This window comes from Diabrotica virgifera, chromosome 3 (genome assembly GCF_917563875.1).
Source record: "Diabrotica virgifera virgifera chromosome 3, PGI_DIABVI_V3a".
NCBI classification, from domain to species: Eukaryota; Metazoa; Arthropoda; class Insecta; order Coleoptera; family Chrysomelidae; genus Diabrotica; species Diabrotica virgifera.
The window spans coordinates 217,849,626-217,868,290 of NC_065445.1; the positions used below are offsets into that span (position 1 = coordinate 217,849,626).

The 18,665-nt window shown below is 31.5% G+C and overlaps 1 protein-coding gene across 4 annotated transcripts in view; it reads left to right on the forward strand.

Moving 5' to 3' along the window:
• Positions 1–18,665, forward strand: part of LOC114339901 (uncharacterized) — a 92,253-nt gene that overhangs the window by 2,076 nt on the left and 71,512 nt on the right. For all 4 annotated transcript variants that reach the window (XM_050647272.1, XM_028290586.2, XM_050647273.1 and 1 more), the window contains exon 2: positions 8,234–8,592. In XM_050647272.1, coding sequence (XP_050503229.1) covers positions 8,234–8,592 — 359 coding nt within the window. The remainder of the gene's footprint in view (positions 1–8,233; positions 8,593–18,665) is intronic.

Here is an 18,665-nt window from a genome sequence, read left to right on the forward strand (position 1 = left end):
GGCAAGAAAAGATAATGGTGAAATTGATATTTCTATTAAATATATCCGTGGTATGCCAACAATTGTGAAAAAAGCTCCAAAAAACTGAAACGTTCTCCTTTATTACTTTATTACCAGAATGTTGGTGGGATCCGTACAAAGCTAGTTGAGCTACGTAACGCTATTGCACATTGTGTATATGATGTTATTATTTTGGTCGAGACATGGTTGACAGATAATTTTACTGATCATGAGCTTTGTTTCAACAATTATAGTGTTTTCAGAGCTGATAGAAACTTAAATACTAGTTCAAAAAATAGAGGTGGTGGAGTTTTAATTTTAGTTAATAGTAAGTTTAAATCTACGCATCTTACCACTCACTTTATTAATGTTGAACATCTGTTTGTTTCTTTGTCAAGTCATAACGAAACTGTTAATATTGGAGCTGTTTACATTCCACCATCATCAAATCAGGATATTTATGTGGATCATTGCTCTGCAGTAGAGTTTATTGTTGAAAACAACCCTAATAGTAGCTTATATCTTTTTGGAGACTATAATCTTCCACAAGCAACTTGGAATTATTCTACTGAGGAGGGTCTTTCTGTCTCTTGCCCCGCAGAATATCCTGCATTAACAGTTTGTGAAAGTTTTTCATATTTGAATTTAAGGCAGGCCAATGTAGTTGCAAATCAGCATGGAGTATTACTTGAATTATGTTTTTGTAATGATGATGCTCTGGAATCAATTACTGTTGACACAGCGGTGGACACATTATTGTCAAACAATTACCACCATGTTGCACTTTCATGTGAATTAATTGTTAGTGATATTAATCCTTTGTCTTGTGATATTCTGTATTATGATTTTAAGAATGCTGATTATATAGCTTTAAATGATTATTTTTCTCCAATTAATTGGGAGTATTTCTTAGCTAATGATGATATTAACATTAGCATTGAAATTTTTTATCAGATTCTAAAAATAGCATTAGATTTGTTTGTACCTATTAGAAGATACAAACCATCTGTATATCCTCGTTGGTTCTCATCTGAACTTAAAAAGTTGATATCTTGTAAGAAGGCAGCTCATGCTAAGTTTAAAAATACTAACTCAGCTGGTGATTATTCAAACTTTTCTAATCTTCGAGCTCAGTGTAAAACTTTGACAAGAACATGTTATGATAATTATATTTCTAGTACTGATCTGAAGGTTAGTGAAAATACAAAATACTTCTGGAATCACATTAACTCATTGAAACAAGATCACGGTATCCCCAATAAAATGCATTATAATGGTACAATTGCTGAAAATGGTACAGACATTAGTAATTTATTTGCTACTCATTTCTCTAGTGTTTATAAAAATGATAATATAGATGTGTCAAATATGCAATACGATATTTTTAGGCAGCCTGACATTCCATTTATACAATTTTCCCTAAGCGAAGTTTATGAAGGAATTAGCTCTTTAAAAGGTAAACTGGTTAGTGGTCCGGATGGTATCCCTGAGTATTTTTTGATAAATTGTAAATGTAGTCTTTCCAAACCACTAAATTATTTATTTAATTTTTCGTTAAAATTACAACAATTTCCTGTTAAATGGCGGGATAGTTTTATTACCCCTGTATTCAAAAATGGTCCGAAAAATGATATTCCTAATTATTGTCCCGTAGTATTACTTTCTGCAATACCTAAATTATTTGAACTGTTGTTATATAAACCCTTGTCATGGTATTGTAAAAATATTCTGATCAAACAACAGCATGGTTTTACGAGTGGGAAGTCTACCAACACAAACTTAATGCTTTATCAACATTGTATCACTTCTGCCTTTGAAAAGAGGTGCCAAGTTGATTCGATTTACACTGACTTTTCGAAGGCATTTGATACAGTGAACCATGAGTTACTCTTACAAAAACTCGTTAAAATCGGATTTCCACACTATTTAGTGAATTGGTTGGAAAGTTACCTACAATGCAGGATTCAGTATGTGAAAATAAAAAATTTTACTTCGATTCCTATAAACGCAAGTTCTGGCGTCCCACAGGGATCACATTTGGGACCCTTACTATTTAATATTTTCATTAACGATGTAGCTTCATGTTTTAAATATTGTAAGTTTTTATTATTTGCTGATGACCTGAAATTATTTATGGAAATTTCTGAATTATCTGACTGTTTCAAGTTACAAGATGATTTAAATTACTTTATTAATTGGGCTACCAATAATGCCATGTCTTTAAATCCACGCAAATGTTTTACAATAACTTTCTCGAGATCAACAAATCCTGTAAATTTTGTTTATAATATTAATTATGTTCCTTTAGAGAAAATTAGTGAAATCAAGGATCTAGGAGTAATTTTTGACAGTTCTTTGACATTTGTCTCACACTTAAGATCTATTACTAGTAGAGCTTTGAAAATTTTAGGATTTATAACTAGAAACTCTAGAGAATTTTCTGTTTCTACATTCAGGACTTTGTATTTATCTTTAGTACGCAGCATCCTATTGTATGTTTCACCAGTGTGGTCACCTCATTATCGATCACATATTTTATCTTTGGAAGCAGTCCAGAATAGGTTTTTGAGAACTTGTCGGTGGAGATTACATATGCCTCAATTTTCTTCTTATCAGAGAATGAATAATCATTTAAAATTGTTATCTATTGAAAAAACTTTAATTATTAATGATCTTTTATTTCTTCATAATATCTTGGAGGGTAATATAACTTGCCCGGATTTGTTGGAGCTAATCAACTTTAAATTAAACACTATAAATATTAGAGATAAACCATTATTCTCAATTAGTTTTCATTATACCAACTATGGATATAATAGTCCTATACCTAGATTTCATAGACTGGGTAATGAAATTAATAAAACTACAGATCTGCTGGGAGTTAGTCAAACCAGATTTAAGAACCAACTGAGCGAGTATTTAATGTAATTTGTTATTGTGATATATTTATTTGTTAGGAACCAACTGAGGGAGTATTATGTAATTTATGTAATTTTTGTATTTTATATATTTTAAGTATTTTATGTAGGTAATATGTTATTGATATATTTACTTGTTAATAGTAGGTTAGTGTTTAAAATGTCTATATATCTTTATATTGTAAAAAGGAGATTTTCCGTTAAATAAATAAATAAATATAAAATTCCAAGTCTGTGACAGCTTCTGAATCTGTTTGGTTCGCCTTTGTTGTCCTTTCAACGATTTCTTTATCTGTCAGCAATGGATAGCCTTTTGTGTCCTCATCAAAAATCAAATTAACTTTTTTTTAAAATTTTTTCTACATTAAAATTTTTGCTTATGTAGTCAATATAACTTCTGTATGTACCCTGACGGTTAACAGAGGTGACGGATAATCGAGGTTCACTGTATAATTAGTAAATAATTTTTTTCGATTGTAGCGCCATCTATTGACAACTAGAATAAATGTCACCGACGAAATGTAATCACCGACATGCGCTTTTTTCTGTCACATGCAATTTAATGTGTTAGAAAGAAATCGAAAAACTGTGACTCACTGAAAGATCCTCATGAGAAAAAGCATACTTTCCTTACTTTTGTAATATGCATTTTTTCTCTTAAATTAAGATATCTTTCAATCAGTTACGATCTTGTCATTACTAATATACAAAATTAAGCATTTAACCAAGAGGTAGCAGGTAGAATGTGTTTTACTCGAGTAAAGCCTGAAATTTGAACTATTTAAATTATATTTCGGATATTACATATACCTTGCAAGTACTTTTCCTGAGTAATCCTAGAATTGAGTCATATAATTGCAATGTCCGTTAACTCCACACGCAACATATTTTCAGTAAAAGCAAAAACTGTATTTATTATTTCAGAGCACCTGTCTAAATGAATTGAAATTATTCCATTATATGTAAGTAATGTAATTCTAATTTGTTGATAACCCGATTTACGTAACTTGGTTAATAAAACAAAAGATGAAAATGTATAAAAAAGTGGATTTAGCAGGTTTTGAAACTAACCAGTGGAGTTAACGGATTTTGGATATAACTACAGCTGGATTTAATGACTTTTCCTATTTCTTTGTTTATTAGGACATGCTTTTTCAACTTGTTTAGTTAGGTATATCTTCCATTTTAATAAATGCAAATTACGGAGAACAATATTCACACAGTTTTGAACTGTAATGCCATATTGAAATCTTCAGAATAGAGTGTTGTGATTTGTCGAAACGGATTTAACACGATTTGGAAGAAAGTATGAAATGAGCTGTAGGGTTTTGGAAAAAATTCTTAACATTAATGTCAGATTTAGTTGGGAGCCGGAGGTTTTACAGTAGAATCTCGATTATTCGTCAGGGCACCGGACCAAGGGTATGATGGATAATCGAAAAGATGGTTAACAAAACATTAAATAAAATTAAAAATTCATAGTACAACTCTCAAATTTCATTTTTGTATGGTTTGTTTGACAATATAAGAGGGATTTGTGTTGTCTACAATCGAATCAATTTAAAATATTCTGAAATCTTTGTTTGTTTTACTGTTGCTTCACATTTTGCGACGGCTGAATTTCTTAATCGATATAAGAACATGCAATCTACTTTATTGGCTTCTTCTTGTTGAGAATACCACTCGATGAATTATATTGCATATACGATCCAGCCTCTCTAGATTATTTCGCAAATCTTTGACAGTTACAATAGGTTCATCAACATAGCTACAGTCAAATTCCAAGTCTGTGTCAGCTTGTGAATCTGTTTGGTCCGCCTTTGTTGCCATTTTAACGATTTCTTTATCTTTCAGCAATGGATAGCCGTTTGGGTCCTCATCACAAATCAAATTAACTTTTTTTTTTATTTTTTTACATTAAAATTTTTGCTTATGTAATCAATACAACTTCTGTATGTACCCTGACGGTTAACAGAGGTGATGGTTAATGGAGATACGGATAATCGAAGTTCCACTGTAGTTACAAAACGAACATAATGACAGCTAAACAATTGAACAGACTATCTAAAAACAAAGATAGTTCAAAATGTGCAAAAACTGGAGTTGGTGGATATTGGAGTTATATGAACCAATTAAGAGTTTAACTAACGTTATCCATAACATATACATTGAAAAATCCTAAATCATGATTTACAAAGTTTATACAGTAAAACCTGTCAGTAACAGCCACCAAAAATTATAGAACTATTGGCCGGTATTGCCAGTTTTTGCAGTCTACATAAACTTACGTGAATAGAAATTGGCCCACTTAAAAATTTGGTCATTTTTGATGAATCATATTTCCTAAACCTGTTGGCCGATTGTCTTGAACATGTTATAGCCTGATTATTTAACAATACCACTGTAATAATATTGTTGCTAAACAGGTAAATTTTCATTGTATACTGGGTGTACCAATCAAACTATGTTTTTTCTCAAAGTTCGCATCACCCTGTGGAATATTCTAGCATATACAGCGTGTCTACTTAAGTTGGAAACATATGGGAAACTTTTTTGTTATTCATTTTACGAAAAAAGTTATTCTTTATAAAAAGTTCTGCATGCTATTAAACCTAAGATTCAATCATCAGATATCAAATGTTGTCAATATTATACGAGGTACGTCACAAAATATGAACTTCGTTCAAGAGTAAAGTACCTTTATTTCTATCAATATCTAAAATTCTTATTATGAAAAGTTGTTTGGAAATAAAAACTAAGATCAAATATTCAATTACATGCTTCTAAGTGGAAAAATATTTTCCAAGTTTTTCTCAAATTTATTGATACTAACTTCGTTTTTATTTATTTCACATACGATAACTCTTTTATTATTACTTTTACGAAAAAAAGGTATTGTTTATAAAAAGCTCTCTATGTCCTAAGACCGAAGATGCAACCATCAGATATCACATTTTATTAATTTTATACGAGGTATGTAAAAAAATATGAATTTCACTCAAGAGTAAAGTATCTTTATTTTTCACAATATTGAAAACGGTTATTAAAAAAGTTGTTTAGAATTAAAAACTATGTTTCAATATGCAATTACATCCTTCTAATTGAAATATTGTGAAATATAAAGGTACTATAATCTTGAGCGAATTTAATATTTTTTGACACACTTCGTATAAAATTAATAAAAGTTGATATATCATGGTTGTGTCTTAGATTTTAGACCATGCAAAGCTTTTTATGAAGAATAACTTTTTTTCGTAAAATGAATAATAAACGAGTTATCATATTTGTATTAATTAAAAACGATGTTGGGTACCTATCCATAAATTTGAGAAATTTTTTTAATTTTTTTTTTCAATTAGAAGCATGTTATTGCATATTTGATCTCAGTTTTTAATTCCAAACCACTTTTTATCATAACAATTTTCGATATTGAGAGAAATAAAGGTACTTTACCCTTGACCGAAATTCATATTTTTTGACATACCTCGTATAATATTGAGAAAATTTGATGATTGAATCTTAGGTTTTGGGGCATGCAGAACTTTTTATAAAGAATAACTTTTTTTCGTAAAATTAATAATAAAAAAGTTTCCCGTATGTTTCCAACTTAAGTAGAGACGCTGTATAAAATACTGAAATTAAAACCCAACTATAGCCTCAGGTTTTCTTAACATTTTGTTTTTTGATTCATTCGTTTATGTTGGATAATAAAAAAGTTAGGTACTTTAACAACTAGACATGTTCTTCATCAATACACGGTGTTTCTAAATGAGTGCGACAAACTTTAAGGGGTAATTCTGCATGAAAAAATAATGACAGTTGCCTTGATAGACGTTTGTTCGCAAATGTTTCGTTTCCGAGATACGGGATGTTGAATTTTTTGCTTTAAAACCAGTTGAGATATGCAAATGAAATTTGGTAGGTTTTAAGAGATAGTTTTTGCGGATTTTTTGACATAAAATTAAGAATTTAATATTCACCATTGGCTCGCGTACGGGTAATATGACCGATCATATTACCCGCATGTACGCCCATGGTGAATATTAAATTCTCAATTTTATGTCAAATAATCCGCAATGACTATCTCTTAAAACCTAACAAATTTCATTTGCATATCTCAACTGGTTTTAAAGCAATAAATAAATCGTCAGTTTGTAAGAAAAAATTCAACATCCCGTATCTCGGAAACGAAACATTTGCGGACATACGTTTATAAAGCCAACTGTCATTATTTTTTCATGCAGAATTACCCCTTAAAGTTTGTCGCACGTATTAAGAAATACCGTGTATTGATGAAGAACATGTCTAGTTGTTAAAGTATGGTCGAAGCGAAGATCGGTGGGATATGTGCATTTTATCAATGAAATTCGATATTTTTAAGATATTCCAGAAGCCGCTACAGATAAAATGTTTTAACAACCTATATTAATCATTCAGAATTACTCGGCGGATATTAGTACAGTTAAAATAATTCAGATGATAACCGGACAATATTGATTTAATGAGTGAAATTTAGTTTTTTTTTACTTTAATGACAACAAAAAGCAAGCCCATTAGCAGAACCCAATTAAAAATTATTTTGCACATCATATTTGAAACATTATTTGGTTGAAAAATCTCATTTTTGTTGGTAAAAAAAATATATTAATTTGTTTGGACTAAATTACAGTTGTGCTTATCTTAAAAAGGATATGTTACTATCAACTTTCACACAGTGTTGCCAAACTGAATTTTGATATTTTGGGTGTAAATTTTTTCCACGGATCTTCGAGGGTACAATACCTAACATTTTTATTCAACATAAACGAATGAATCAAAAAACAGAATGTTAAGAAAACCTGAGGCGACAGTTGGGCTTTAATTTCAGTATTTATAAATGCTAGAATATCCCACAGGGTGATGTGAACTTTGAGAAAAAAACACAGTTTGATTAGTACACCCGGTATACAATGAAAATTTACCTGTTTAGCAACAATATTATTACAGTGGCATTGTTAAAGAATCAGGCTATAACATGTTCAAAAAATCACTAAAATCGGCCAACAGGTTTAGAAAATATGAGACATCAAAAATGACCAAATTTTTAAGTGGGCCGATTTCTATGCACGTAAATTTATAATTGGGGAAAATTTTTAAACTGGCCGTTAGTACAGGTGGCCGATTTTGGCAGGTGGCTGGTAACACAGGTTTTACTGTATACATATTGTAAATCATGATTCGGGAGTGCCCCTATTAACATTCAACGTATTGGTTTGCTTATTTTTAGTGCAACTTTATTGTGATATAGTAGTATAGTAGTTTTTTTCTGATTTTAGAAAGAGTTAAACGCAGAACTTTGAAATTAAACGCAATACCTAGTCAGAAGCTTCCGTTGGAGGCACATAGTACAGAGCCAGGACCATCCTCTAGGTCTATAACGGCAGCTGCTAAACAAAGAATCGTCACAACTGTTGCTCCAAGTTTGATTCCTTGTGAAGATGTAGAAGATCTAGATGATCAAGAGGCAGCAGAAATCTTGACTAGTTTAAAAAATACTGAGAATAGCACTCTATCAAAAGATGCAGCTGTGCAAGTGAACATTACAAAAGAGATTACATTGTGTGACATCCTTGATAGTGACTTTAAATTAAAAGAATTTACTGGTGTTGATAACTATGTTATTTTTAATACTATAGTAAGTATAACTGAAAAATATATTAAAGACAATGGATCTCATAGGTTAAACATTAAACAGCGGATAATGTTAGTTTTTACAAAGTTTAAGTTAAATTTGACTTATGACCCTTTGGGTTCTTTCTTTGGCATAACAGCTGGCTTAGCAAAAACTTATTTTTTTGAATTAGTACCTATCTTGAGCCAGATTTTAAAACCTTTGGTGTATTTTCCCACCAAAGAAGAAGTTCATAAAAACATGCCAGTTTGTTTTGCTGATTTTCAAAATGTTAGGCTAATTTTGAACTGCACTGAAATTTATGTAAAGACTCCAAAGTGTTTGTGTTGCCGAGTACGATTGTATTCACACCATAAATCACATTCAACAATTAAGTTTATGACTGGTTTTTCACCTGATGGGTTAATAACTTATGTGAGTAAAGCATATGGAGGAAGAGCATCAGAAAAAGTGATATTTGAAGAGAGCAATGTGATCTCTTTATTAGATTCTGGCACAGATGCAGTTATGGTAGATAACGGTTTTCTTATTGACGATAGTTGTAGGTTATGTAATATACAATTAATTAGACCTTCAGTTGTAACAAAAAAATCCCAATTAACTACTGAGGAAGCTATCTTAGATGCCAAAATTGCATCAGCTAGAGTTCACATTGAACAAATTAATAAAAGATTAAAAAGATTTAAAATTTTTAGTGAAGGGTTAAGTGGGGCTTATGTTCCATTAGTTGATGATATATTTACTATAATTTGTGGAATAACAAATTTATCACCTCCAATTTTATCTGATGATAAATTTTTATAGATATATAATATAATTCTCTTCCACTTCTGTTAACCCTCTTCTTGCCAGAGTGTTATAAGATACATGCACGGCTGCTTTATCCATTAGGCAATATAGGCAGTTGCCTAGGGCGGCACATTATGAGAGGGCGGCAAAAATACTGTACAAAAATATTTGTATATAAAAATCAGACAAACAATATTTGTATATAAAAATCATGGATCTGGGTTCTGTCATTAAAGAGAATGAATCTCTTTCAAATTACTTTACCGCAAGGAAGCCAAAAAATTGTGCCCAAATAAAACATATTATTATAAAGAAATAAGAAAGAGAAAAAGAAAAATTCAATTTGACGAGGGAGCCGATGAACTAAACTTTTCAGCTATTGATGAGATGAAAATCCGCACATTCTTTATTATAATCGACACTCTGATAAGAGACCTGAATAGACCTCTGGAATCTTATCGACTTATTTATCAATGTTTTCGTGTTATTAACAGATTTGCCAAAATTAAGCAATGAAGAAATTATTACCTAAAGAAGCTGAAAATCTGATATGTATCTACAAAATAAAGACGACCAAGATACATCATTCATACCTGAATGCATTCACTTAAAGGGTCATTTGGATACCACAATAAAATCACCAATTGACATATCTTAATCTTAATCTAAATCTTTAAAGAAGAGTTAGGCAGTCACTGAAGGTGGATATGAGCTATTACCTCCGATTTCGTTGAACCTCCATCGATTTGCATGAAAATTGGCGAATGTTTAGAGGATATCTCAAGGATCAAAGGTGACATGGTGCCAACTTGCGCTTTTACCCTGGGGGTGAATGCCACCCCTTCTCGGGGTGAAAATTATTTGATTAAAAATATTCCCAGAATTCGATAGAGGGACACATTTTAAGCAAAATTTGTTGCATAAAGTTATTAAAATAAATCAAAACTTTTTGAGTTATTAAAGATCAAAAATTTTAACTTTTCATGCGAAAAATGCATGTTCTTGCGAAAATGCACCGATTTTCCATAATTAACTCAAAAACTATAAGGTTTTACAAAAAGTTATTATTACCAAGCACCAAGCTAATAAAAAAACGAAATAAACTCCTCACTGGAAAAACCTTTTAATGTTAACTAAAAGTGAGTTATAGGTAATTGAATGTATTTCGGCGAGTACCCAAATCTAAGTGTTCAAGCTTAAATAACGGTAAAATGATGCATTTTATTGTCAAAGTACTTAGAAATATCTATCAAATGAGCCTCCGAACAAGTTGATAGCATTAAAATTTATGCACCAATACAAATATTTTTCAAAATTTCAATTTTAAAATTTTTTCCAAAAAAGTAATTGTTTTTTTTAATAACTCCGTTAATTTTTGCGATATCAGGTTTGCCTAAAAACCATTTGAAAGTTAATTTTAATGGCTATTAAACCACGTTGAATTTAATCTTTTAAACCCCTTACTTTTTTAAAAATGAAAGGTTAAATGGCCCCGGTTACATAGTTCTCGCAGAAAAATTTAAGCTTTAAACGTTTCTATGTCGGTTATTTTTTACCCTACAGAAATAATAAAAAGGTAAAATAATAGTTGATACAGAAAAAAAAATCAAAATTTGGTTATACATATCACTTTTTACATATATTTAGTATTTTTGGAGTTATTATCAAAAGAAAATGAAAATTACTATAACTTTAAAAATTCTGATTTTTTTAAATCATATCTCGTTAAACTTTTAAGTATATTAATAACCATTCCCATGTCAACATCTGAAGCAGAACGTTGTTTTTCAATGCTAAAACGAATTAAGACATTCCTCAGAAATACCATGAAGGAAGAACGACTAAGTGCTTTAGGTATGCTGTCTACAGAAAGACATTTTGTAAATGGCATTGACAATTTTAATAATAAAGTCATTGAAAACTTTGCCTCCAAAAAAGAAAGAAGGATGGACTTCACATATCGTAAACTTTAAAAGTGATATTAAATAACTTTGTGCGTGTGTGTAAATAATAGAATAGTGTTATTTTTATAATTTTCTAAATAGGCTCTAGAGACCATATCGTAACAACAAACTTCAAGTACATCAGCAGTGGTAGGAAGAATGAAACATTGACAGCATAGGATTAAAGGACGTGGTGGTCGGATGAGTGTGAGAGACGGAAGCTGATGCGTGATGACGAGCGACTGAGAATCGGGCAAAAGAAGGACATCGGGGAGAAGTCATGCCCTAACTGGCGATTCCACCCTGATGCCCTAGTATGAGAGGGGTGGGGTTTAGCTGGTCCCGGCCACATCGGAGTTACGGAGGGCAAGGAGGTCCGATTTAGGGCCAAACTGGTCGACGTGACACTGATGAGGTTTCAGCTCAGGAACCCAGCACTGTTGGAAATGTTTACCTCCGACGTCTGTTTGCAGATTCCCCACCTAGTGATGAAAAAAACAAAAAAAAAAGTACATCAGCAGTAAATACTGGTGGTAAGTTGAATTTATTTTATTGCTAATTACTTAATTTACGGAACTGTTTTGATAAATTTTGGTAAATTTTTTGGCATCCCAAAAATAGTAAATATATAGATATAAGATAAAAATATCTGCGCCTATTTTTTTTTATTTATATTTTATATCCTTTTTGACCATATCGTAAAACCGCCACAAAAAATTTAGGCAGCTGCCCGGATTCTGGCACTACCTTCCTAAAGTTATACGAGCCGCCACTGCATCAAGAAGATAAAGATAAATGTCAAAAAGCACTATGGTTGATTTTTTAACCAAGAGGAGTAAACTAAAAAGACAGATTCACATCCGAGAAAGTCACTAGAAAAGTCAACAAATACATCTTTTTTGGTTGATCATGTCAGCCTTCGACGGTAATCCATAAATCTTATATTATACGAATCCGTCGCTAAAGAGTTCTAAAAACAACTGTTTTTATATAAAAGTAGACTGAAAATCTAAAAATTAAAGGAATAACGCAAAAAACACAAAAAATCGCTGATATAACTTAATTTACCTATAAAATGACAGAAGTGTCAAAATTTCATAAATGTCATTAGTGTCAAAATTACAAACAGCGGTGTAAACTTGTCTGGGGTTAGACCAATTACAAACAAGCATTACGGCGCGGTAAATTTAAATTACTCCTCCTGGTTTAAAAACAAACCATAGTGCTTCGTGACAATGATTGTATACAGAATTCGCTCTATCGAGATTCACTTTGACACCGACGTTAGTAATTTCTTTTTTGGGAAGTTCAGTTGCCAGAAGTGACTGGAAATTACTACACAACCAACGCACCTGCTCATAGCCAATATTATTAATAGAAAACAGACATAAAAATAACATAAACCTTACGCCAATCAATAAATTATTTATTTACGCCATTATAATGTATTGATAACAAATGAGAAAATTATTTATTGCACAAAATAAAAATATTTTGTAGAAATAAACTACACAAAATTTTATGAGATTAGTAGACACTCCCACTATTTCTAACAATTCTTCTTTTTTTAATGAAAGATTAAGTTGATTTTAGCAGTTAATAGTGTGAGGTAGGAATTTTTGTGTTGTATGTTTCCTATTCCGAATGTGTCAAAGTGAATCTCGGTAGAGCGAATTCAGTATACAAAAAATTTTTGTCTGTTCTGGATGCATTCAGCTATGTTTGTGGATATTTATTGAATAAATGCCTTGAAATTCATAATTACAATACTTGTAAAATATTTGCAATGGAATGTCAAGAATTGGATACGAATAACTTATTTATTTCTTTCAAGGTGTTCCACGAAGGAGAAAATGTTTTTGGTCATTTATACTCACCATCAAAGAATTTTATTAAATTTATTTATATGCTAAAATGTCATTTTAATGCAGCAAATCAAGCGAGGGAGAAATATGTAATTTTCTCATGTGTTGTACCTACACTGTACTTTTTCTATGAATGCGGTTTTGTCAAGAGTTCAAATTTCAAAATTAAATAATTTATGTGCTTTTAGGTATATTATATGCATAAATTATAAATAAAGAGGGGATGTCATCTACTTCCCTGTGGATCAACACTAACGAATTCTTAAACTAATACACTACTGCACTGAACAGATATTGATGCAGAGGGCCCAGAGCACGCCAAATAGAATTCTATTTTGCTGACGTCACAAAGTAGAATTTCATAATGGGAGAATCGACGGTTGCTAGGCAACGTGACATCACTAAAATATAATTCTATTTGGCGTGCTTCCACAGCTAGGGTGAGAGCACGCCAAATAGAATTCTATTTTGCTGACGTCACAAAATCTAATTTCACAATGGGAGAATCGACGGTTGCTAGGCAACGTGACGTCACTAAAATATAATTCTATTTGGCGTGCTCTCACCCCTGACTCAGGTTTTTCAAAATGACAGTGACACTTTCTGTATGTTGACTAACTAATCAGTTATTTAGTTATAATATTTCTACTTCTTGTTAGAGATAAAAAGTTTTAGTAGTTCCAATATGACACAAAATCTAGGCATGGGATAAAAAAGTTTATTTGAAGTGTATTTTTTTGTTCTTCTTTCGCGGTACATGCTCGATTTTTTAATATTGTATTTAGTTATAGAGTAATTTCCACATACTAACATATTTCTCAAATTGGGCTCTGTACCGCCATTCTATACTATATTATAGTGATGTAACGAATGTCATTTTTTGAACATTCGCGAATACGAATGCGAATGCGAATATCTGCTACCGACATTCGCGAATGCGGATGCGAATGCGAATATTCAGTTTTTATTAAATTTGTTTCTATTTTTGTAATGTTTCCTAAATTTGTAATGAAAAGTTAATTGATATTTAGTGTAAATCAATCTGAATCTTAAGCTTTATTCCATAATACCAAATAATAAAAAAAAGTGAAGGCTGATAATGTGATTATACAAGGTTAAGTTCTATCTATCTATTGCCCTTCATTTGTCCAAAGTTGAACGTAGGCCTTATTTTTCCACTCTAGTCCCTGTGTATCTTTTTAGGTCATCCGACCATCTCGTCTGTGGTCTGCCCCTTTCTCTTTTGTAGTCCTAAGGTTTTCAGTGAGTCTTCATTCGTCTTTGTCTTCCATCTTCCGTCTCTTTGTGTGCTGTTGTGTCCTGCATATTTCCATTTGAGAGTAGCTGCATGTTTGAGGTTAAGTTACCTTTTCTTAATAAAAAAAGATGAATAGATTTTGATTTTATTAACCTAATATTATTTTAAAATTATTTTTTTCTGGTTTTCATATTCGCAAAACATTCGCACAAATTTTGCGAATGCGGATGCGAATGCGAATATGCAAAAACATGCGAATATTCGCGAATGCGAATGCGAATACGAATATTCGTTACATCACTACTATATTATGAATATGTGTGCCAAACATCTCGACAAAATATTCAAAATTAAAGCCGCAATCTTGGACTGCCTTTTACGTTTTGATGCCGTGCTACTGTAGCCTCTTAATAGCCGACTGAAAGTAATTATTAAGACTGATTCATGATACCATACCAAATGATTAGTATGAGTATATAATTTAAACGAAAGGTTAAAAAGTCTAAAAAGTTTGATTAAAGAAACGTTAAATATTAAATTTTGTTAAAAATGTTTAATAATTATGGAATATTTTAAGAATATGTTGAAGCTTTGTAAAATAAGAATAGCAATAACAGCGTTTATTTATAATTTAATTTCGTTTTGCGATGTTTTGGTTAATAAATCAGTGGTTAAAGCTGCAAAATGATTTTATTTTCCCTTTCAAAAAGCTATGTTCAACTCTTAACATTTTAGTTCTATAATATCGCATAAGTAATTATGCTATTAACTTCTACTGGAGCTCATTTGATAAGGACTCCGAAGTACTTTGACAAGTGCTTAGCAGGTATATTTTATAAAATGCATCGTTTTCCCGTTATTTAAGCTTGAATACTTATATTTGAGTACTCGTCGAAAAATATATACATTAAATTACTCATAACTCACTTTGAATTAACATTAGTTTAGTTCTTTAAGTGAGGAGTGTATTCAGCTTTTTATTATCTTCAATTTTGGTAATAATAACTTTTTTGTTAAAGCTTGCAGTTTTTGAGTTATACGTGAAAACAGCCTTAAAACATTCATTTTTTTTAGGAAAAAAATAAAATCTTTGATATTTAATAACACAAAGTATTTATTTATATAACAAATTTTTCTTAGAATTTGTCTCTATCGATTTATGGTATTATTTAAAAAAAAATTTCAATCCCGAGAAGACGTGGCATCCACCACCACGGTAAAAGCGCAAGTTGGCATCATGTCACCTTTGTTCCTTGAGGTATCCTCTAATTATTCACCAATTTTCATGAAAATCGATGGATGTTTAACGAAATCGGAGGTGAAAACCTTCAGTGACTGCACGAAGTGGATTGAAAGATATTTTGCCTAATTTTGACATTGCTTTGCACATTTATTGGTGCATACCAGTTGCCAACGTGGCTGCTAAAAGGTCATTTTCGAAAATGTCAAGAATTAAAAATAATTTCCCATCAAATATGACGCAAGAACGTGTTAACAATTTGTCGATTTTGTCAAGTAAAAATATTTTTTTTGAAAAGTCTTTTTTTAAAAAGAAGTCTCTGATGTGATCGAACTGGAATGACAATTTTTTCTGTTATAGGTATATAAACATCGTAGTTTATATCCATTTTTAGTGTATTCTTATTTAAATAAAAATTTCTGCAATTTTTTTTTGCAAAAATGGTACATATTTGAAGGGCGGCTACCAGAGAATTGCCTAGGGCGTCAATTGACCTAAACGCGGCCCTGGATACATGTACTTCAAAAGTGCATTTTCCCATCATATTTCTTTTTAAATTTGTTTATTTGGCAAATATCCGCTTCAGTACACGTTTCTTGAGTTGGTATCTATTCTTTAAAACCATTTTTTAATATTTAGTACAGTACTAGTATGTATATACAGTGATACAGTAATAACTGGCAAAATAGCATAAAAGATGGAAAACGTATTAAGTTTTGAGATAAAAAGAAATGAAACTAGTCGAGCTGGGAAATTTAGCGATATTAACCTATTAATTTACATTATGTTGATTGTTTCTCACCTTTAGATGTATCCGCTGAGTTTGGCAAATACCACTGTCATAGTGACAGTTTTAGTTGACATACTCCTCTGATACGTGCAAAGCTGGGAAACAATCAATATAATGTAAATAAAAAGGTTACTATCGCTAAATTTCCCAGCTCGACTAGTTTCATTTCATTTTATCTCACAACTTAATATGTTTTCCATCTTTTATGCTATTTTGCCGGTTATTAGCGCGCTCATCACTGTATAGTAGTACAATGAGTGTGCAACTTGTTGTCAGGTATGGAATTAATAAAAATCTTATTTAGTATACCTAACATATTTTAATGATGCACCAATAGCAATAATGATATACAGTAAGCACCACCCTACTAGGTACATAAACATAGGAACATTGAGCTATTACAGACCTGGACACTTCACTTGTTGCAATGTTTATTTTTATCTCTAGTGACATTTAGAATGTCAGAAAATGTATAGAAACTGAATATTAACATAGAAAGTTGATAAATAATACATCAGCTGTATTACGCAACAGGATGCATACAAAGCGGTTAAAGAGGAGCTAACACAGAGAAATAATGAAGGTGAGGATTTGATCATAAAATATATTAAAGGCATTCCTTCCTTAATACCCAAAAGGCAGATTACCCAGGAAAACTTTCAACCACCCCATTAACAATATATTATCAAAATGTTAGCGGTCTGTGAACCAAAATAGACCGTCTTAAACTGGCTGTGAGTAGTTGCTTGTATGCTATTATAATTTTAGTTGAAAGTAACCTAAATAGTGATTTTTTGGACAGTGAACTAGAATGTGTATATTTTAACTTATATCGTAGTGATAGGTCAATCTTAACAAGTCAAAAATTGAGTGGTGGTGGTGTACTGATCTACGTCAGAAGATCTATTCGGTCCCAAATGATAAACATATCACATCAGAACGTGGAACAATTGTTTATTTCATGTGAGTACAATGCATCAAAATTTATCATTTCAGGAGTTTATATTCCACCAAACATGCCTGGATTAGTATACACCTCTCATTGTGAAACAGTAGAGGATGTTCTACAAAGATTTCCAGCACAATATTTTTATATTTTTGGAGATTATAATCTTCCCGAAGCTATATGGTCAAACGATGAATATGGTTTGCAGGTTGTGTGTCCTGGAACTTCTTCAGCTATCCATATTGCCCAAACTTTTGGTTTTCTTCAGTTATTTCAAAGGATAAGTATTCCTAACAGCAGAAATATTTTCTTGGATCTTATGTTCACAAACGATAAAAGTGTTGAGGTACTGTTAGGAAATGACTCTATTCTAAACAGCAGTTTACATCATGCTAGTTATGAGTGTAGTTTAAGAAATATTCACAAAAAACAGGTAGACGACAGCCTCTTCTGCCAGGATCTGTACTATGATTTCAATAACGCCAATTATGTGGGTTTAAATCATTTTTTAGCTGGAATTAACTGGGAGCAGTGTTTGTCTCGTCTTGATTTAGATTTAGCTGTTGATTACTTCTATGAAATTTTAGCTTTTGGTATTGCTTCATTTGTACCTGTGAAAAAATACCAAACCAGCACTTATCCTAGGTGGTTTTCATGGGAACTAAGATAGCTTATTTCTCAAAAAAGGAGAGCACACTACACCTATATTCAGTCCAGATCTCAGGCTGACCTCAATATTTTTACTAGACTGCGTTCAGAATGCAAAAAAGTTCGGGAGGTTTGTTGGTCTCAGTATATCTCATTGATGGATATAGAATTCAAATCAAATCCTAGATACTTTTAAAGGTACATAAAGGACTTAAAAACCAACCATTCTCTTCCCCAAACAATAATATACGGCGAGGATAAAGCAAATGATGGGCAAGAGATTGTTGATTTGTTCAAAAAGTACTTCCAAACAGTGTACACCCCAAGTAACCCAGAGAACAAACTAGACCTTGGAACACCCACAAATATTTACCAAAACTATAAGTTTTCGGATATTTCTACAAAAGAAATATACGAAAAAATATCTCTTTTACCTAGTAAAAATACCCTTGGTCCCGACGGTGTTCCAAGTAGCCTGTTAAAATATTGTGTATGTACCCTTGTGGTTCCACTAAGTTTATTATTTAATAAGTCTTTAAGATCCTCAATTTTTCCTGAAAAATGGAAGGATAGTTTTATCACGCCCATCTTTAAAAG